Source organism: Brienomyrus brachyistius, chromosome 1 (assembly GCF_023856365.1).
Source record: "Brienomyrus brachyistius isolate T26 chromosome 1, BBRACH_0.4, whole genome shotgun sequence".
Lineage (NCBI taxonomy): Eukaryota > Metazoa > Chordata > Actinopteri > Osteoglossiformes > Mormyridae > Brienomyrus > Brienomyrus brachyistius.
Window position 1 is genome coordinate 23,189,788 of NC_064533.1, and position 20,588 is coordinate 23,210,375.

The window sequence follows — 20,588 nt, forward strand, 5'->3', positions numbered from 1 at the left end:
GTGGAGTTTCCTCCAGGTACTCCGGTTTCCCTCCCATAGTCTAAAAACATGCTGAGGCTAATTGGACTTCCTAAATTGTCTGTAGGAGTGCGTGTGTGAGTGACTGGTGTGTGAGTGTGCCCTGCGATGGGCTGGCCCCCCATACTGGGTTGTTCCCTGCCTCGTGCCCATTGCTTCCGGGATAGGCTCCGGAACCCCCGCGACCCAGTAGCATAAGCGGTTTGGAAAATGGATGGATGGACTTACTAGGGGTCTGTAGAGTTTCTAACTTTGGGACTCTCTTGGGAGTCTGTATGTAGTATCCAAGCCTGCCCACTTAATGATGAGTTTATAGCGTTTCTGACCACAAATGTGAGGTTCCTATAAAACTTTTCCCATACAGCTGTCTTGTACTTGTTTCTGTTCAACCATTGGGAGCTTAGCTTGGTTTGTACCTCATTTGGACAAAAGGGAATGAATGAATGTATATGTAAATTTAAGCTGCAGATATATAGTATCTGTGTGGAACAACAGCTTCATGCCTCGGTATTTTCCTTTCTCCCCCACTTGTCCCTGGCCTCTTTGTCCTTATTTTCACAGCAAATTGATTCTATCAGTGTCGGCACGGCAACACGGATCCACACCGTACTTTTCACAGCTGTGCTTATGAAAGAAAGATCAAGCGCCTATTCCCACATTCGTGGACTGTGGGGAAACGTGTGTTCTTTGTGGCTGGTGCCAATTTGAATTTCAAACCGTAAGAAACTCTCTCTTACTGCTCTAGATGACCCCCCCCCTCCTTTATCTCTCAGGGCACTGTGGAGATGGAGAGAGTGGAACTGGTTTACACTGATCAGTGGCAATACCAAGATGTCATCGTAGGATGGGCTTTTACATATGTCGGGTGGGTGCCAGTGTTCTTGATGACTGGGAGTAGTGGGGGATCTGTTTGGGTGAGCAATACCCGCCCCCAGCCAAACCGTAGTCATACCCCATCCATCCATCCATCCATCCATCCATCCATCCATCCATACATCCATCTTATGTACCCAATTATATGCAACTCCTATGCAGGGTTGTGGGGGGTCTGGACCCTATCTTGGAAATTACGGGGCCAAGGCATGGAATGACCCTGGATGGGAAGCCAACCCCACTGGGTCCAGACACTTAGGGTTTACTCACACCAGCCGATCCTTTCCGTGCCCAAGCATATTTGACCCCTAAAGTCCAGTTTGTTTGACTAGTGTGATTGCTCAGTACCATGCCCTGGCCCGCTTGGAGAGGTGGGCCGGAGCATGATTGATCAGGCTCAGACACTGTATGGATGTAGTGTGATCGCTAACCGTGCCCAAGCATGGAACACCTACATGACATCACTGATGCATGTGCACATGTACAGCACACATGAACCGAACCTGGAAGGAACGGGATTGGTTAGGCTGTTATTTATATCGCAAAACTTCATTGCAAAAAAATGAAGTGCGTAGAGAGATGATTGGGGGCTGGGGAGGAGTCGGGGATCAGTGTGAATACGATTCGTTACATGTATTTAAAAAAAGCACAAAATAAACACTATAAACATAATATAAGCACCCATAAAATCTACAGCAGTTTCTTCTGTTTTCTTATCTTCATCTGCTCAATAAAACATAAAGTTTCCCATGCAGCACATTATGCATGATTGTCTAACTGCTTAAAAGACAGTGTAGCAAAATAACATGTAGGTACAGATGCTAGTTGGAGGATGCTAACGTAGCCTGTTTGCTATATTATAAAATCCCTTACATAAGTCACTGACTTGAAGCCATGAAGATCATATTTAACTAGTTGAAATTTTTGTATTCTATATAGCATGATGGGTACAGTTCTGACATAGCTAATAATGGAGTTTCGGCAGTGGGTCAGACATATTGAGTCCATGATTCTGATACGGTGGTTGCTGATATATGCAGCGAGCAATGTATATAACAGTCTTGTTAGTAGCGGTACTAAAGAAATTTTATACTGAACAGCTTTCAAAAATGCAGTTCCGCGGTACCTTTTCAGTACTGGTATCCTGTGCAGCACTAGTCTGCACTCTGAGATATTTGGTTAATCTTGTTCGTGCAGCACAAATAAATAAAAATCACTGCATTGCATACTTGATAAACCTGCGTGTGTCATCGAGCCCAAAAAAGGACTCCAAATAAACCACAAAATAAGGACATCAGTCATGAATTCCATTTTGCTATAGTTTTCTTCAATGCAAAAAAGTTGCGCGGCGATGATGAAATCGTGCTCAAGCCAGGATCATTAAGTTCAATATGAGTACAGACCAGCGGGGGAGTGGGAGGTTATGCAGGTATGATACAAAGCAACTGGCTCAGTGTGAGTACACCCTTACAGTGCACCATTTTAATACCTTCTCCTAGTACAAAAGCCTTGCAATGTTAACTGTGAAATAATGCTGTGCTGAGGCTCAGGGAAGGTGAGATCCTCGTTGCCGCCACCATGGTGATGCCCAAGAGAACCAAGGTGGTCACCGGAGTGGGTTTGCTTAAGGCGCCGCTTGCCGGCATTGGGAAAATACCCATCACATTCAGAAAAACATGTCCCCAGGGAGAGAGTGATATCAGTGGCGGCAGGAGCTGGAATAGCAGGGGTCTGCATGCTTGTTCCTGGCTGAGAGGTCATTTTGTAGGGCAAGATCTTAGCGGGAGAGGAGAGAGTGGAGGGAATCAGCTGGAACACGGGCAACTCAGGCGGGGGCCGGCGTGCTTATTTGAGAACAAGCAGCGGTCTGAGAGAGAAGCCTGACCTTCTCTTTGTCTGTTTTTCTGCGGCACATGAGTGGCAAACTTCTTGTAAAATGCAAGTTTTGCGCGTCGCCAGACAGTGAAACCTATCATGTAACAATTCCTGAAAAACTGCATTGGATGGTCTGAACTCAACTAAAACCCCTAGTTTTTTCACGGCACTCTGTCAATATATTTTGCTTCCCTGTTGCCTTGATGTTTCACTCGACTTCTGCTTGCTGCTATGTTCATGGAGAAGGGTTAGCGTAAATGCTAACAATGATGAGAGGCATGTTTTCTCCTGCGACCTGGTTAATTTATGCTTATGCTGCAACGGAAGCTAAATGCTTGATGAATGAGGAGTTTATACTGGTAGCATTTAAGCAAATCTTATTGTGATGGTGATGGAATTCTTCATGGGGGCTTGAAATGACCTGAGACACCAAAAGGTTGCAGTTTATGGCTCAAGATCTAAACATGGATTTTCTCCCACTATTCCAGATTCCTTCCACTGTCTGTGAACATGAGGTTTGGAGAAGTAGTGGCTCTAAATTGTCCATGGTTCACGATGGTGTGTGCATGCCCTGTGCTTCCTGGGATAGGCTCTAAGACCATGTGCCGGATAAGTGGTTGGTCGAACAATGGATGGATAACTATTAGCTATTTCTTGGACGTATGTTGATTCTTTTGATGTGTCTGTATCTCTTACAGGCGCCTGCAACTTTGAGAAGCCCTACACGTCCTGCGGATACATCCAAGGCAAAGATGATGACCTGGACTGGGAGCAGGTCAACACCAAAGAGAAACCATCTTTGGACCCACTGATGCCTGCAGGTTTGTCATCCAAACATGAATGGCATGCTCTTGGTTCCTGTTGAAGAGGAGGCTTCACAACATCTCCATGGAACGTGATGGGTTTTTATCAGTGGTAACACGGTTCATTGAACTGTTAACAGTTGGAGAGAAACATTTTCAGTAAAGTCAAAGAAAAAATAATAGTGCATTCATAATTATACAAGATCACTCGCTGTGCCTGTGAGTAGTCAAAGGTCGATAGGGATTCTGACACCCAGTTATGGATTTGTAGCTCAACAGACTAAATTGGAGATGAGTTTACTGGGAACATGGTGGCTCAGTGGGTGTCATTGTGGCCACACACCTTCTGGGCTGAGGGCTTGATTCCCATCCCCATTCTGTGAGTGTTTGGAACCCCATATTCTCCCCACATTTGCCACCACCCTATTGGCTAGCCCTGGCAGCACGGTCATGACCTGTGAATTCGGACCTCTCAGCGCGATTCAGAGCTCAGAGATACAGCGATACAGTGCCCGTACTGGGAGCTTCTTCAGGCTTTCAGGCTGTGGGTTTCAGCCAGGGAGTCACGCCGCAGTAAATACTGAATCCTCATGTGAGTATGTTAGCGGGTGGGAGAGATGTCTGAGATTGCTTTTAATTTTGGGGAAAACCCATGTTTTGCTAGCTGCAGCTGTTTATCTGAAAAAATAACGGCCAGCTAAGTGAAATGGCCCTTCAGTTCAGTCCGGAAACTTTGAATAAGTCAGAGGAGCTGATTCCAGGTATGTAGACTTCAACAGTCCAATAGTTAATTCCTCCACCTCACCATGAGACTTCTCAATATGAATGATAATGCTATATGCTAAATAAAGTAAATGATTTGTTTACCGGGGCGGCATGGTGGTGCAGTGGTTAGCACTTTTGCCTCACTCCTCTGGGACCCGGGTTCGAGTCTCCGCCTGGGTCACATGTGTGTGGAGTTTGCATGTTCTCCCCATGTCGTCGTGGGGTTTCCTCCGGGTACTCCGGTTTCCCCCCACAGTCCAAAAACATGCTGATGCTAATTGGACTTCCTAAATTGTCTGTAGGAGTGCGTGTGTGAGTGACTGGTGTGTGAGTGTGTCCTGCGATGGGCTGGCCCCCCATCCTGGGTTGTTCCCTGCCTCATGCCCCCACGACCCAGTAGGATAAGCGGTTTGGAAAATGGATGGATGGATGGATTTGTTTACCATTTTTGTAATGTATTACAGAGAGCATGTCTGTTTGCTCTTAAAGACACATGTGATCTGGAGCACCAGAATTTTAAGCATTAAGCAACACATTCAGCTTTTGATTTTAATTTTTTTTGCACAGTAAGACGTAGAGTTGCGTGTCCTTGGTGCTCGGGACAGACACGCTCAGCTTGCCTGGGGACCCCGTTAACAGGCGATTGACCCCATTGGAGAATGTAGAGCGTGTACAGAGTGTAAGGGAGGTGGGCACCTAGTTTAAACGTGTCTGTCCTGGTTTAAAACGACCTTTGACCACCCCTCCACCTCAAGGAAATGACAGCCTCCTTGGCATCACATATGTTTGAGGGATATTTCAAGAGCAATATGGTGTCAATGTGATTTTGGCATTTTGTAGTGTCAGCATCAGAATAATGTGGACCAATAAGGGGGCAGAAACTGTATGATATATATAATTAGCCTGGCATTAATCAGACCAGGCTCTTGTGAACTGGAAGGGAGGGGGGCTTTAGAGGCGAAAAAGCACAGGGTCAAAGGGCAAAATGAATTAGTGAGTTTGAGTTCCAGGTGAAGTGAAAGATCCAAATTCAAGGCACATGGGCAGATAACGGCACAAAGAATTGGAGGGGGGGATGTCCTGGGGTATGGGTGAGGTCAGGTGATAAGTCCCTGCTGCCTTTGTTTCCTGTTTCTAATAATATAAAATCACCTCCCCGCTTGTGGGTGTCCCTGTTCATAGTGCCAACACCTGTCCGAGTCCTCCGGCCCCCCCACTTTGTGTTACAGACTTAACGATGACTCCCAGAGCTGGGGCGTAGATGTAAAATTCTTTCAGTTTTATCTTTATATGAGTGCATTGATTCTGGCCTTTGTCAAGTGCTGGGAGATGGGGAGTGGGGGTCTAATCGGATTTTAATGGCCCTTGTGGGAAGGGGGAGGGGGGCTCAGCCCTGGTATTTCATAATTAGGGCGTATAGCACACAAACTCATTATGGCTGATGGGGATTTCTTCCAAATAAGGTTGTAAGGTCGTGGCCCCCAGAGACGGAAATGCTTGAGTTTCATAAATATGGGAAGCATTATGAGGGGGGGGTCAGCAATTCATGAAAAATGTTGCATTTATCTTCTTTTACTGCTGTGAGTAAATATTGTGGCGTCACCCTATAATATCAGGGCACAGAGTCATGTTAAACCAGACTGCCATCTGACCTTAACAAATGACACCCACAGTTTCATGAAGAAAATGGTGCGATGTAATGAGCTTTGACAGCAAAATGTTCGATAATATCCCATAAATATTCTTAAGAACCACTTTTCCTCCCTTGGCCTGTTGGAATTGAACTTCTAATGAGAGAAAGATGGTCAATGTCAATATTGCAAAAAACCAGCGATATAACAGGAATATGACTGAAATTATATTACTTACTACAGTTCATGTGAGGAGTTGACTCTAAGCTTGATGTAATATGAGTGTAATATTATATAAGAACCCAGGGGAGTAGATATATCTGAAAAAAATTTATTGTCCCTGTCTAGATAATACAATTTAGAGCACATTTGGTCTTTTATCTGTGTAATTAATCCTCAATTAGACTCGCCGTTTATCGGGCTAATGCTACCGAAATGACAGGAAAGCGAGTGGCGGTGATAGCGGCTTTCTGTCACACGGCGGTGAGCGATGGAGTCTCACCTCAAGAAGCGCGGGGATACGATCTCTTAAACATCAGACATGTCTGCGGTCCGCTGAAAGGATTTCAGATGGCAAAAAGGATGCATTTAAACTCGAAAGGAAGGCGCGATAGCCGATGAATGAAAGTAGCGGATTGACGCGGGCTTCCACTAGACCAGCTCAAAAAGGCTCGCCTTGAAGGAAAAATGAATCTTTATAAGGGGTTAGGTGCCGCGATTTTTCCCTCCTTTTTTAAGTGCGGTGTTTGTATTGCCCCAAAGGTGTGTTAATGTTAATACACCTTATGCGCGCCTGGCAGCTTTTTTCCCGGGTGGATGTGATGTGAGCGTGTTCTGTTTTAATGAAACTCTCGGGTTTGTGTGCCGAGTCGCTTGATTGTTGGCTCTGGCCCAAATCTGCTTGCTCTAGTGTCTATTTGGACCAGATAGGAGGTCTTCTATCTATCTTTTGATATATATATAAAATAACCGGTAGGCACCCCCCCCCCCCCCGCCCGGGCCGCACCCCAGAGATCTGCTGCGAAATCGTGGAGCATTTTTTTCTTTTGCATGGAAGGAAACACACCACAGGGGAGGCTGAAAGGAGAGATGATAGAAAAAAAAGTTTCATTAAAATTTAATTAACGTTGTATCAGCTGGGGAAAAAAATACACTAGAGTTTATTTTCGAAGAATTATTGTTTTGTGTAAAACTCGTGGTGAAAGCAAAATGTTTAGAGTGTTTGGATTGAGTTTCGTGTTAGTGGTGTTTGAAAACTGAAAGCAATGTTTCTTATTAATCACTGAACTGAGATCAGTGTATCACAGTCAGTAGTCCAGGGGTCTTGAACTCTCGTCTTGGAGGGCTGGAGCCCTGCACAGTTTTTGGTTTCCCCTCATTTAACACACCTGATTCAAATCCTTGTGCTAATTACCACACAGCTTTTGAGTTGAATCATTTCTGTTGGAACAGGGAAAGAACTAAGCTACACAGGGCTCCGCCTCCCCAGGATTGGAGTTTGAGACCGTTGCAGTAGACAAAGGTTATCACAGACAGGGATCTAGGTTGATTACAGACAGCAGACATATCCACAATTTCTTTTTTTCCAGTATATAAAATATATAGCCTTTATAAAATAAAACTCTTGTTTAGGTCACTGTTAGGGTTCAATGATAAAATCTGAAGTATACACTATTTATATACACGCCGTGACCAAAAAAAGTGCAGGACCCAGACGGAGTGGTGGAAATGAAATGAATCTGCACGTGGTGAAAGGTCATGTGACTGTATAACAATGATCATGATATCAGATCAAACAGACTTGAGTTGGACACACTGCTGGTCCCATGTCGGTAGCGTATGGCACTACGCCCCCGGGCCTGGATACATGCGGTGATACGGTGCGGAAGGGAGTCGTACAGCGGTACAGCTGTAGAGTCATACAGCCTCTCCTGAGGCAAGTCGGCCCACAGCTGCTGTAACTGGTCCTCGAGATCCTGCAGATTGGCACTGGGTCTGAGTTGACACATGGTCCCACACATGTTCAATTTGGGGAAGATCGGGGACGTGACTGGGCCCGGGAGGACCTCAACATGAAACAGGCAGTCCATAGACACCCGTGCCGTGTGTGGACGGGCGTGGTCCTGTTGAAAGACTGTACCATGAGGGGTAAGACATGAGGGGTAAGGTATGTGGGTACAGGATGTCACTGACGTATCGCTGTGCCCTCATGGGTCCCCCAATCACTACTAGAGACGACCTGAAGTTATACCTTGTGGGTCCTCGCACCATGATGCCAGGAGTAACAGCAGTGGGTCTCTCCACAACATTGGCAGGATTGGTCCTCTCCCCTCAGCGCCATCAAACGCGCACACGACAGTCCTGCACGGTAATGCAGAATCGAGACTCAACATGCTACGATGCCACCCATAATCGGTCCATGCCTCCCAGTTACAGCACCTCTCCAAACGCTGGTGTTAATGGTAGCCTATGCATGGGACGGTGATGCCGGTCGTTGAGACACGGTGTGGGATCACAGGGTGCTGTAGAGAGTCCAGTACCTGTCTCTGGATGGCAGGCGCAGATGTCATGGGGTTCTGTAACGCTGGCCACACAATACGACGATCCTCCCTTGGTGTGGTCTGTGTTGGGCGACCGGAACCTTCACGACGTGTGTGGGTGCCTCACGCGCCCATTAGTTCCAACATTGGGCGACTGTGACATCCGCATACCCCACATGCCGGGCAATTGGCCGGGCAATATGACCATCCGGCCTCATGCAAAGCCACAGTGCGACCCCTTTCAAACTCCGGGAAGCGCTGGTAATGCTGTCTAATGCGTCTACAAGGCATCCTCTGTGTCTCGTCACTAGACGTCTCAGGTCTTTGCAAATCAAATCCTTTTTATACCCACCGCTGGTCTGCATGTGTACTCAATACTGGGTGTTTAACTAGTTTTGTCACTGAGTGTATGTTGATTATATAGGTTTTTTTCTTTTAGCTATATTTGTAATTATAGCATTTTGATTACATGCTATTAGAATAATACAATCAAGCAATGTAGAGATTGTGACAGGAAGTCAAAACAGTGTAATGTAAAAAAAAAAAAAAGTTGTTCACACAGTTTGTGCAAGACACGGTTTTGTTATTTAGCAAATATGTTGTTATGCCCCATTTCTGGTTCTAAATCCCATTACAGCAGGAATCCACTGTTTTTGCTTGAAGGTTGACTGAGGAGGCCAGTGATGTCACAAAGGGCACCGTGCTGTGATTGGCTGGGCGTGAAAGCGTCACCGTGTGCTGTATGGCTCAGTATTGGCCCAGGCCTGCCTGATTGTAGGCGAGTTCGTTCCCCTCCATAAACCCATGAAAAACAATAATCCGCGTTTAATGCTTTTCCTGAGACTGGGGAAAAAGAACAGCCCCTTTCAGCAGAAACGGCCGCAGCCTTGGCACACGTATCGCCAACATCACCACAGGCCGACTGTCAATAAGCACAAGCTGGAGATTAATGCGGGAGGGACATTCTGTCCACGGGCATTTACAGTTCATTCCAACCATTTTATGTTGTTATTTTTGGTTGCGTTTGTGGCCGTATCTGATTCATTGTAATTATGGAAAACAGTTTTAATAGAGCGGCAGGATTAATGTGTAACCGAACCAAGGAGAAGCCCTCTGTTAATTATTACAGAAAAAATGCTGATTTTCTTAGAATTCGTGCAGAGTGATTATAGAGTACACAATTTTTCTTATATTCAATTGCGATTATAAAGCTTTAATGAATGAATAGCAAATACGTACAGAATTATTGTATAAGTAATGTGTGTTTATATCCCAGTTTTGTGCATAATGTTGAGTTAAAAGGCCAGCTAGCCATTTCGCTAACCATTCATACGATGCTTATCCCTGAAAGCTCAGGGCATGAGGCATGGAGGGGATGTCAGTCCATCACGGGGGTCAAACACACACACACATGTCGGGTAAACATATCTTTATGGGGACCGCTCATTCATTTCTATGGGAAAAATGCTAATGCTAACTATGACAACTGTAACCCCAACCCAGCTCTAATCATAACCAAACAAAATACAAATGTTTTTGCATTTTTAGTTTTTTTCATTGCAGTCACGGATTTTTATTAAATTGAGTTTTCCCATTACTGTGGGAGGTAAGCAGAGTAACTGGGGAAAAATGCGTATATCACAGGGAGCACATGCAAACTGCACACCCGCAATACTGGGGAGGGAATCGAACCCACATCTCTACCGGTATGTGGCCACAGTGCTATCTACTCACCCAACTCTAGTTAAGTCAACTTTTAAACTTAATAGCTTTAACAAAGTGATGTTATTTTAGGAATTGTTTGGTGAAATGTTCACCGCAGCAAATAGATGTTTGTTCAAGCTTTGCTCAGATATATCAGAACCAAGGCTGGATGTGTAATCATCCTTAGCTAGGTATCAGAACATTATGGTGATATTTCTTAAACTGTTTAATGGTAAGTCTGGTCATTGTGTCGGAGTTCATTAATGCATCCTTTGTGCCTCGTGATCAGGGCAAGTGCAGCCAATCCCGGTTAATCAGGCTGTGGTTTGGCTACATGAGCCATCCGAGGTCATGTGACCATCCAGAGTATTCTGTGAAGCAAAAGTGCGGTCAGTCAGACCTCAGCGATTTTCCCTTTTTGCATATTTTGTTTGTGGCGTTGTCAAGGGAACCAAACGAGCAAGAACACGAAACCGGACGGGTGCGTCTACCGATGGCGGCAGATTTCTCCCCCATCAGGATTTCCGGTGCCATGGTGCTCATCTCTTTTAGACAGACTCTGCTCACTGGGCAGGTAGCTTTGTTGACCCCTCCCCCCCCAGCAAGACTGCCATGCGCTTGAAAACACTGCTGTTTCTCCAATAGCCCAAAACCAATGCCAGCTAATTGGCCGCATCCATGCTCGTCGACATGCTATCACACCCCCGGCATGGCTTCTGGATGTTCATGGAGGGCGGGGGAAGGAGGCACCTCATTAGAGGTTTTCCCGGGGGGGGTGGGTCTGAGTAACAATGTGAGATCTGTTTAGGAACGAGTATAGTAATTGTGAGCAGCTCGACTATTACGTTGCCGTTGGCCAGGGTAGGGTCCCCCCTACTCGTACATGATTATGCACAGACACACTAAGGTGCTTTTCCTTCGTCCATTTGCTGGTCATGGCCTTCTGTCTGTCCAGAACTCAAACAGATAGGCCACCCTTTTTCATCAGCCAATGATATGTTTTGAACTGGTGAGTTACAGGGAAGGGGCACTCCGAGGGCCAATCAGCTTTCGCCTTCCTCTTGTGGCCTCGCCCCTGCAAATGCGTCTGCCTCTTTAGTTTAGCTTGGGCTACAGAGAGGAGACCTTTCTAACAGTTAATATAGTAAAATCCGAGCTCGATTTGAATCAATGTGGCCCAAATCAATGAAATATTTTATCATTACTCTGTCAGTTCACTCTGCACCATTAGCTATGCAAGGATAGTGTTATGATGCACGTTATTATAAACATTAACGGAACAAATGGCGGCCAAATGAAGACGATGCGCACCGCGGGGAGATCACTGCGCCTCGGCAGCAGTCACGACAGAAGTGGACAGCAGTGTTGACTGGAGAGGACCATCTGCTTGGCGTCACTGGCTTGTGGAGAGTGGGGCTCGTTTGCTTAAAATCACCATGAGCGCGGGTGCGAATGCTGGCCCCCTCCAGGCAAGTGGGCCAATGGTGTGTGTGTGTGTGTGTGTGTGTGTGTGTGTGTGGCTGGGGGGGGGGGGGATTAGACAATTCCACAGCAACGTAAATATGCCGTTGCTTGCTAATGCCTTCCCCCAGTGCCCACTGCCTTAATTGCCACCTAGCAGAATGAGAATCCTTTGTTTATTCCACTCTCCCCCCCACCCGCTTCCCCTGGACTGATTGCATGCTGCCCATATGGATGCGAGGCTTGGTGGGTTGGCCAGCCCAGTCTGATGACTCCGGCTCCGCCTTGCCCCGCAGGCAGCCACCTATGCTCCCCGTTCCCCTGAAAGTGCCACCCGGCGTGTCCTCCTTCGGCTTGGTGACCCCGCCCACCATCCAGTTGCTGCAGATGATGCTCAAGTGGAACGGAGTCGATTGATCACCTCAATGCTCCTGGTGTTCTCTTTCTGTTAGGTCTTCATGTCTCATGTATTTTATCTACCCATCCATCCAGCCATCCATCAGTGTCCATTCAACTATCTGTCTGTCTCTCTTTCTCTATCTGTCTGTCCGTCCTTAACCAATTATTCAACACAAGGTCATTCTGAACCTGGAACCTCTACTGGACCCCTAGACTAAACATCACAGGGCTCTCTCTCTCGCTCACACACACACACACACACACACACACACACACACACACACACACACACACACACACACACAGGTTTGTAGTTACATCTTTGTGGGATCTCTCCATTAATTTCTATGGGAAGAACCCTAATCCCAATCACTACACCCATAGACCCTACCCAACCCTAACCCTAACCCAACCCTAACCCTAACCCAACCCTACCCAACCCTAACCTTAACCCTACTGTAAGTAACCAAACAAATACGAGACTTTTGGTATTTTTAGTTTTTTTATTGCCTTGAAAGATCATCGTGGGGACCTAAAGAAACGATCCCCGCAATGTAATATAAGCCTAATCTACACATACACACACACACACACACACACACACACACACACACACACACACACACACACAAATCCTCTGGGCCATTGTTGAGTCCCTGATCCATCCAGCCACATGCTTCTGGAGTTCCGGAGCAGACACGCTCCATCATGATGAGAACATGCAAACTGCACACGCACACGAGGCAGGGAGCGAGGATCGATCCCGAAAAGCTGGCAGGCGTGAGGTGGCAGCGGCACTGCCCGCTGAGCCTGCCTGCGGCCCGTGATGCCGAGGCAGAGACGGTAATTACTGACACATTACCGGCACTCTGAAAAGCAGCGCGCGTGGCACTGGAACACAGTCAGACTTGGGAGGACCTGCAGATGTTCACACAAAGAAGCCGAGGGGGGTGCCGTCCTCCAGTAGACGGGCCTGGTGGGTGGAGCTTCCGATTACGAGATGCGTCAAAGTTCTGGAAGCGAAGGCTGGAGCCCAAGCGCGGGTGCGATTTCCATGACAACAAGCTCAAACCGGCTGCCTGTTGGGGGTGGTGGGGAGTGGAGATTATTTCACACAGCTGCCAAAGGGACCAGCTTTGATTACAGGAGTACCTATCACACCGCATATGCTGCAGTAATTAAAACCATTCCGGCTAATTCCGCACAAACAAACAAGCATGGCGGGGCGGGGGCCGCTTCGGGGCCACCACCCCGCATAGCTGCACATTTCAGTCTCATCGCCCATTCCTCCTGTCAAAACCAGGCTTATTTCGCTTCCATTTTCCCTACCTCCGGACAGCATGCGGTGTCTCCCACTGTCTTTGTCCTAGCAGGTGAGAGCCGTGCACCTCATCCCATACCGCCCCCATCTGGTTAATGGAAGAAATGTGGTCGGGCAACCAAGTGTTCATTGTCAGTAGCTACCTCAAATAACCATGATCTGCGAGCCAAAGATCTGGTTTGATCTTGGAAGGGGTTGGAAGAAGAGGTGAAGTGAGTTTGGGAGCCGACTGGGTGAGACCCACATAAATCTCTGCAGGTCTTTAGGAGGTATTCACAGCGATCGTTAAGAAAGGGCCTCTGTGTGTGCGTGTGTCTCTTCCTGTGTGTGTATGTCAGCATTCCGAGTTTTTCCCCTCTTCCTCTTTTTTTTAATAAGTTTCCATGGTGGTCCAGTGCTGCGGAGGGCCATAAAAATGAAAGACTGCCGACTGGCCAGTTCCGAATGAACACGGAGTTATTACAGCAGAAAGGGGGTAATGAGAGACCCCCAGGAGCCCTGGGGGCACCAGCACAGGCCCCTGCCACATGTTTCTGCTTTGTTTGGGGGCCCACTTGGTTAAAGGCCATATAGAAGAGGATTTTTTTTTCTTCCTGAGTCTTTTGCACTGAATTAATCAGAAGTATGTATGGTTTATGTCTCCATCCATCCACATTCCATGTCACACTGAGCCTGGAATCCAGGAGACACTGGACAGGCAGGAGACACAGGACAGGCAGGAGACACAGGACAGGCAGGAGACACAGGACAGGCAGCAGACACAGGACAGGCAGGAGACACAGGACAGGCAGGAGACACAGGACAGGCAGCAGACACAGGACAGGCAGCAGACACAGGACAGGCAGGAGACACAGGACAGGCAGCAGACACAGGACAGGCAGGAGACACAGGACAGGCAGGAGACACAGGACAGGCAGGAGACACAGGACAGGCAGGAGACACAGGACAGGCAGCAGACAGGACAGGCAGCAGACAGAGGACAGGCAGCAGACACAGGACAGGCAGCAGACACAGGACAGGCAGCAGACACAGGACAGGCAGCAGACACAGGACAGGCAGCAGACAGTTGTACATAATTAGTCACAGTTCTGTCTTATCGAAATGACCTCTGATCCAGTCGCTCAAGCGAAATGTTTAGCACAAGGGCCGACTCTAGAAAAACATTGAGAATACGCTTTCTGTTTTATTTCCTCCCCCCTTGGCTTGCCAGCGACCTTTTTCCCATGCGACCCCCACCTGCTGGTGGTATCTCGGTGTTAGGGTCGGTATGGTGCGTGAGTTAGTACCTGAAGCAGAGAGCCAGACCAGGGAGAGGTAGGGGCTCAGGCAGAGTCACGCTGCGGTATTTTTTACTAAAATACTCATTTATACTGCGGTTGGATGGGCCGCTTGCCCCAGCGGTTAAATGCTGTTCACAATGGCTGCAAACAAGATTACTGCTGATGCTTCTGTATGCCTGTTCACACTGAACAGCCCCCCCCCCCCGGAACCTGGTCTGGAAAATCGCATTGGCTATGATGAGGGTAAAGGGAAACCACTGCTTTTCCTGGAGGGTGTGATCTGTCACCCCAGTGCAGCCCAATAAATCCCAGTATCCAAATCAACCAATCAGGTGTGAGGGGTGGGGCTGGGGGAGGGACTGTTAAAGCGAGGGGCTCCTTTTTTGCTCAGGGTTCAGTGACATTGTTTAATAAATGCTGGAACTTGCATAACTTGCATCAGTCATATTCTGCTACATCATAGATGATACAAGTGCCATAGGAATCACAAAGCTCCCACAGACTAAAATCAGTGTCAGGAAGGTAGCATCTTGTCTGTAATTGTGAGCAGCCGTTAGCGAAGATCCTTTCCGAACTTCTTTAGGTCTCAGTCTCCATGACCGTGAGGGGGGTGGGGGCACAGTTGGTGGCCTAAGATATGGAGGAGGGGAGCAGTCAGCGGGAGACGGGAGTAACAGGAAGGAACGAGGACATTCGGCTTCCGCTGCAAAAACTGGGCCTCAAGGGTTAGCGGGACGAACCGAATTCTGGGAATTCTGCTTACAAATTCCCGTAAGATCGAACAGGAGTAATCGGATTCTGCCACACAAGGACAGGACTACTGCAACGCCGTCATAATTTAAATGAAATCCCCCCCCGAGATGGAATGTCTAGCGGAGCACAGAGCTAAAAGTGGAAATGGAAGCTGATTGTGACCTGATGCATGGGATAACCATCCATGTTCTGGGTGGGAATTTCCGGAGGATGCAGAAATAAGGCTTATGGGATTTTGGGACATATGTGGTCCTTTGGCTTGAGTGTTACGGTAGCCTTAGAGAAGATGCTGGAATTAGCAATGGAGAATGTGCTGCCATCTGGTCCAGGGTGTCCCCAGTCTTGTGACCTGGTCTTCCATGAGTAGTTATGGAAGGCTTTTGGATCTTCACCGTTTCACTAACAGTCCTCGGTTAAATTAAGGTTAAATTACAGGCACACAGACACCTACAGCTTACCTGATCACTGGGGCTAAATAACAGCACCACTCATATGAGTTAGTCAAGCCGTGGAAATTTCCCTCCCTCCCCCACCCTGCAAGCAGTGGTATCGTTCTCATGGTCAACTATTATCTCGTTTCCTCTCTGTATAAACGGCAAAATGCTGTAAGCCAGCTGGAATGCGGGGGTGGGTGTAGAAGGGGGGCCAGGAGGAGAAAAGCAGCGCCATCCCCGCGCTCCGCTCCCTGGATCACGGCTTCGTCCCATTGGCTACATGGCGGCCGTGTACGAGGAGGGGTCACGCGGACCCTAACCCGTACCACCCCCACCGGGCGACGTGACATGATCAGCTGGGTATTACTGTAAACACTTGGCATTACTTGTGAATTACATGTATTCTGATTATTTTTCACTGCCTTTATTTACTCAGACGAGTCCTGTAAGATATGAATAATTAAAAAAAAAGTTTGCATGTATGATGACATTTATGTAAAAATCAATGGATCTGATTTAATATGGTGCTTTCACTTGTATTTTCTTAGTGTCTGTTTAGCATTTTTGCTTTTAGTATTTTTTCCGAACTCCCCCCCAACCCCCGAAAAATCAGGAGCCCACCACGTTCATTTAGCTGTGCTTAATCGCTGATAATGTAAAGTTCCTGCTTTGATTCCTGGCTGTTTATCCGAACCCCTCCCAGAACCTGAGCCCTGTTTTGTTTCTCACTATCATTTTCGTTCTTTGTGGTTCTGTTTGCTTGTCCTGCCCGCAGCGCGTCTCACTTGGAGTAATTCGCAGTGTTTTCCTCTGCTGTTTACATGCACGCTTCAGTCACTCACCCTTGGAAAAACTCAAGCTTCCTCCGGATAAACGATATCACGCATTTCCGGCTTTTCGCACGGACTAGATTTCGGTGAAAGTGCTTCACAGTGACAAAACAAGTAGATTCAAGATTTTTCTTCATCACCCAGGCTATAGTCAAGCATCTTGCAATGAAATGAAAATCCTGGTTGCTCATTTGATGCAAAAAATATATATTTTTTTTAAATTAATTGCAAAAAGGAATATAAGAAGGGGTGGGGTAAGGGTGTGTGGTATATAATATAAGAATCCTGCCCTCTTTTAGACGCCCAAAAGGTGAAGTCAGGCTGTGCTGTAAGATGCAGTCATAAAGTGGCCAAACTGTGACCTTTTTTCTCAGGATTAAGGTGAAGTTCAAGGATTAAGAATGCCCCCCCCCTCACCCCCACCCCCCACGATTTCCAGGAATGTACAACATTTCAAAAACTTAGGACCAAAACAAGGTGCTTTTAATGGGCCACAAAAAACCCTAAACATTACACTAGAAATGGCAACCCTCTGAACCCTCTGAACTAATTGACTTGACACTTCATAATAAAGCTAAAGATTTTTTTTGCCAATAAAAATGTGCTATTTGTTAAATATATGAGGTCAGAGATGTCTAACGCATGCATATTAAAAAGTAACGGGAGTCCCGGGGATTGATTATACTCCACGTCAGCTGCCTCGGAGGAGAATGGGGCAGTATTTCCACGGTTTTCTTCCTGACGCGACACTGTATGCCATTAAACTCAAGCCGGTGTGTCTTTTATTGTCAGCTTCAGATATATGATGCATGGAGTCACACACACTGAGGTGAAATGTCATTCTTGGTCATTGGACAAAGACACAGTTAAGCACCTGATTGGTGGGTAAAGATTGTGCAAAACTGCTACGGAAGTTTTGAATGGAAAAAGCAGAATGTGCAACAAATAAATAGATTTAGATTCAGAGTTATGCAAACTGATGCAAAGTGCGATACAAGACGACGAGCCTGCCGACGCTCTGTCGCTCGCGGTGCTGCGTCTCTCTCACTCTCCGCCACATTCCCTCTTGTTTCAGTAATTCCCGATTCTGTGGATGCCGGCTTCTTCCTAACATTGTCGTCATCATGGTCCCAAATTCAGCCGCAGGGCAGTGATATTAGAACTAGCTCGTTTTGAATATTATCTGATTTCATTTAGTCCACCCTGTAAACAACCCGAAGGCTAAAATCTGTAACTATGCATAGATCAAGACCGACATGTAATGCCAAATTAGATTTATCTTAAAATACTTCTACATTTACATCACTAAGGTCTCACTGTCAAACCTAAATAATTGTAGTAAGAAGATCTATCTCACTTATACAGTTTATCTGTGTTATTTTAAAATCTATGTGAGAATGTTAAATATAGCCCTCAGGTCAACTTAAGTTTGGTGCACATGAAAAATATCACTTTCGATCTTTTTGTCCTTGTAAGATGTTCCAGCACCTAAACAGGTGTGTATTTCAGCCATAATTTATAATGTGAGAAGTGCAATTAGCATGTAAAAAAACCACCCCAAAGGAGTTGAAGGAAACATGACTTTTTGCCCCTTGGGGGTGATTGTGTAAGAGTGTGTGTCAGCATTGTTTAGGAGCTGCATCCCGTCCTGGGTGTCTGATGTACTGGGCCTGAGTGTCCTGGGATCCAGTACTGGATGATGGGTTTTAGAGAACGGATGGATGGATGGATGGATGGATGGGTGGGTGGATGGATGGATGGGTGGGTGGATGGATGGATGGATGGATGGGTGGATGGATGGATGGATGGATGGGTGGATGGATGGGTGGGTGGGTGGATGGGTGGATGACAGTTTTGTGACTCCTTGCAGGCACCGCAGATTTACATTTTTATTCCTTTATTGGCCATTTCCTTGCGTTTCTTCCTCTTGGGCACCTGGCTAGTAACGCTGAAACAATAAAAGTCCAATAAAATGCGGCAAATAGTTTAGTTATTTTATTGCATTAATAATTTCCCTCATTGCAACAGTCTTCAGAATTACCATTGCCTCAGAGATTAATGGTCATGCTGAATTGCCAGGGATCGTGCCCATGCGATTCGCACCTCGCTTTGGGAGAACGTGCCGGAACGTGCCGGCTCTCATGCCGCCCTTTCCTATAGCCTGCATAGCCGATATATGGCTGATGTTCCTTGGTTGGAAGTTTGCATATCAGCCCCCACTGCAGCTTCACATCCAGCCGTGGGGGGGATATCCCAGAATCCCTAGGGACCTGTGGTAGGTTCCTTCTACAAAGATTCCAGATAAGCTTCAGGGTCTTTGCTTTCTCTCGCTTGCATGCTCTAGCACTAAAAAACAAATGTCTGGGATGTTGTATGTAATTTGCGGGCGGCATGGAGCTGCTGTCAACATGCAGGACACCCGTGGAACTTCCGTGCCAGCAGGGATGTCTGCACTGTGCGTTTCGGTATCTCTGCGCCGTGATCCTTTCATTTGTGTGTTTTTCTGTTTCCTGATATAATTTGGCTCACAGCTACCATGTGACCACAGAAGTATTTTTCTTTTGGGACGGCAGAACTGGTCATTTTAGTTTTGTTATAGCACATGAAAGTTAATACAAAGATCTTTGGGCTTTTTGCAAAATAAATTCTGTGGATCCTCTCCCATGTCTCCCAAATGAAAATGATCCTTTACTTAATATGGTATCAAAATATTTTTATTTACATAAAGAGACAGGACATGTGCTGCTCCTCTCAAAAACTGGAAAGAATAACATAATTCCATGGAGTATCATCGGCGTCCAAAAAGTGAAAAATACTGTGATGGTAATTATAGGTCATATCACCCACTCCTGACTCTGTGGGCGGGTTAGAAACCCGGTGTTTTCAGTTTGCACGTGGAGTCACTGTACCACACGATGCTGATTATATATTTTTTTCTTACATGTGAACCATTTGGTGCCACTGCCCATAGCTGCTGTCAGGCGTTTCGCTGATGTCGGTTTTTCTGAAACGCGTTCAGCAGGCAGTTATCTGTGAAGAAGGGACCGGGGTGGGAGGCTGTCATCGTCACACTTCAGTAACCAGTAAACAGAGGCTTCTGCTCGTCGGCCGCAGACACGGTGGCCTCAGCAGTCCGGTGCTGTGACCTGCTCAAGGTCGATGGGGGTCGTGTGGTCCCGGGCCCAGAGCCCTGCCTCCCCAGAGTCCCGTAACATCCTGTCCTTGTTTATAAAGGAGCTCTCCATGCGATGTGAAAGATAAACACAAACATCACACCCACGTCTAGGCAAACACTGCTCTCCTCTCCCCAGGTGTCCATCCGTGATTCATCGGCGGGTCTGACATCGTCCTCTTTCCAATAAACTATCATCAATTTCCAAAGTACTTTGCAAGCAAATGTTAATCAATAAGCACCAAGAACACAGCTGGGGGGTGGCACGTGGCTGTAAGGGTTAGGGTTAGGGTTAGGGTTAGGCCTCTGTTCATGTCAGCAGAAAGTCCCCAGTTCAATTCCTGTGTCCAGAAGAGCCACATCCCGTTTGGGCTCTTGAGCCCGGCCCTTAATACCCAGAAAAATGTTCCTGGGGCACTGTGACCCCAAGCATTGCTCTCACCTCCAATGTACCTGTTTTCATGCCTCTACAAATAGCAAGTACAGCTTCACAATCGACTTCCAGTCCTTCCAGATTTTATCTCACCACTTGTACAGTTGTTAAGAAGTTACGGTTGACGAACCAGAATGGTTGGATGAGTCTGCAACTCGGTGGCAGAGTTGAGAGACACATTGTTGACTGTTTAGTTAAAAAAACCTCAATATAAATATTTGTGGGGACATTTTGAGTAGTGGTCAAGACGATGACTCATTTGTATTAGTGTTTTTTCTTATTTGAAAATATTAATA

General features: G+C 46.8%; 1 protein-coding gene across 12 annotated transcripts in view; it reads left to right on the forward strand.

Annotated features, from left to right (window-relative positions):
* The window catches only part of LOC125744386 (receptor-type tyrosine-protein phosphatase mu-like), a 200,150-nt gene that overhangs the window by 40,180 nt on the left and 139,382 nt on the right, over nucleotides 1–20,588 (forward strand). For all 12 annotated transcript variants that reach the window (XM_049016138.1, XM_049016147.1, XM_049016183.1 and 9 more), the window contains exon 2: nucleotides 3,465–3,587. In XM_049016138.1, coding sequence (XP_048872095.1) covers nucleotides 3,465–3,587 — 123 coding nt within the window. The remainder of the gene's footprint in view (nucleotides 1–3,464; nucleotides 3,588–20,588) is intronic.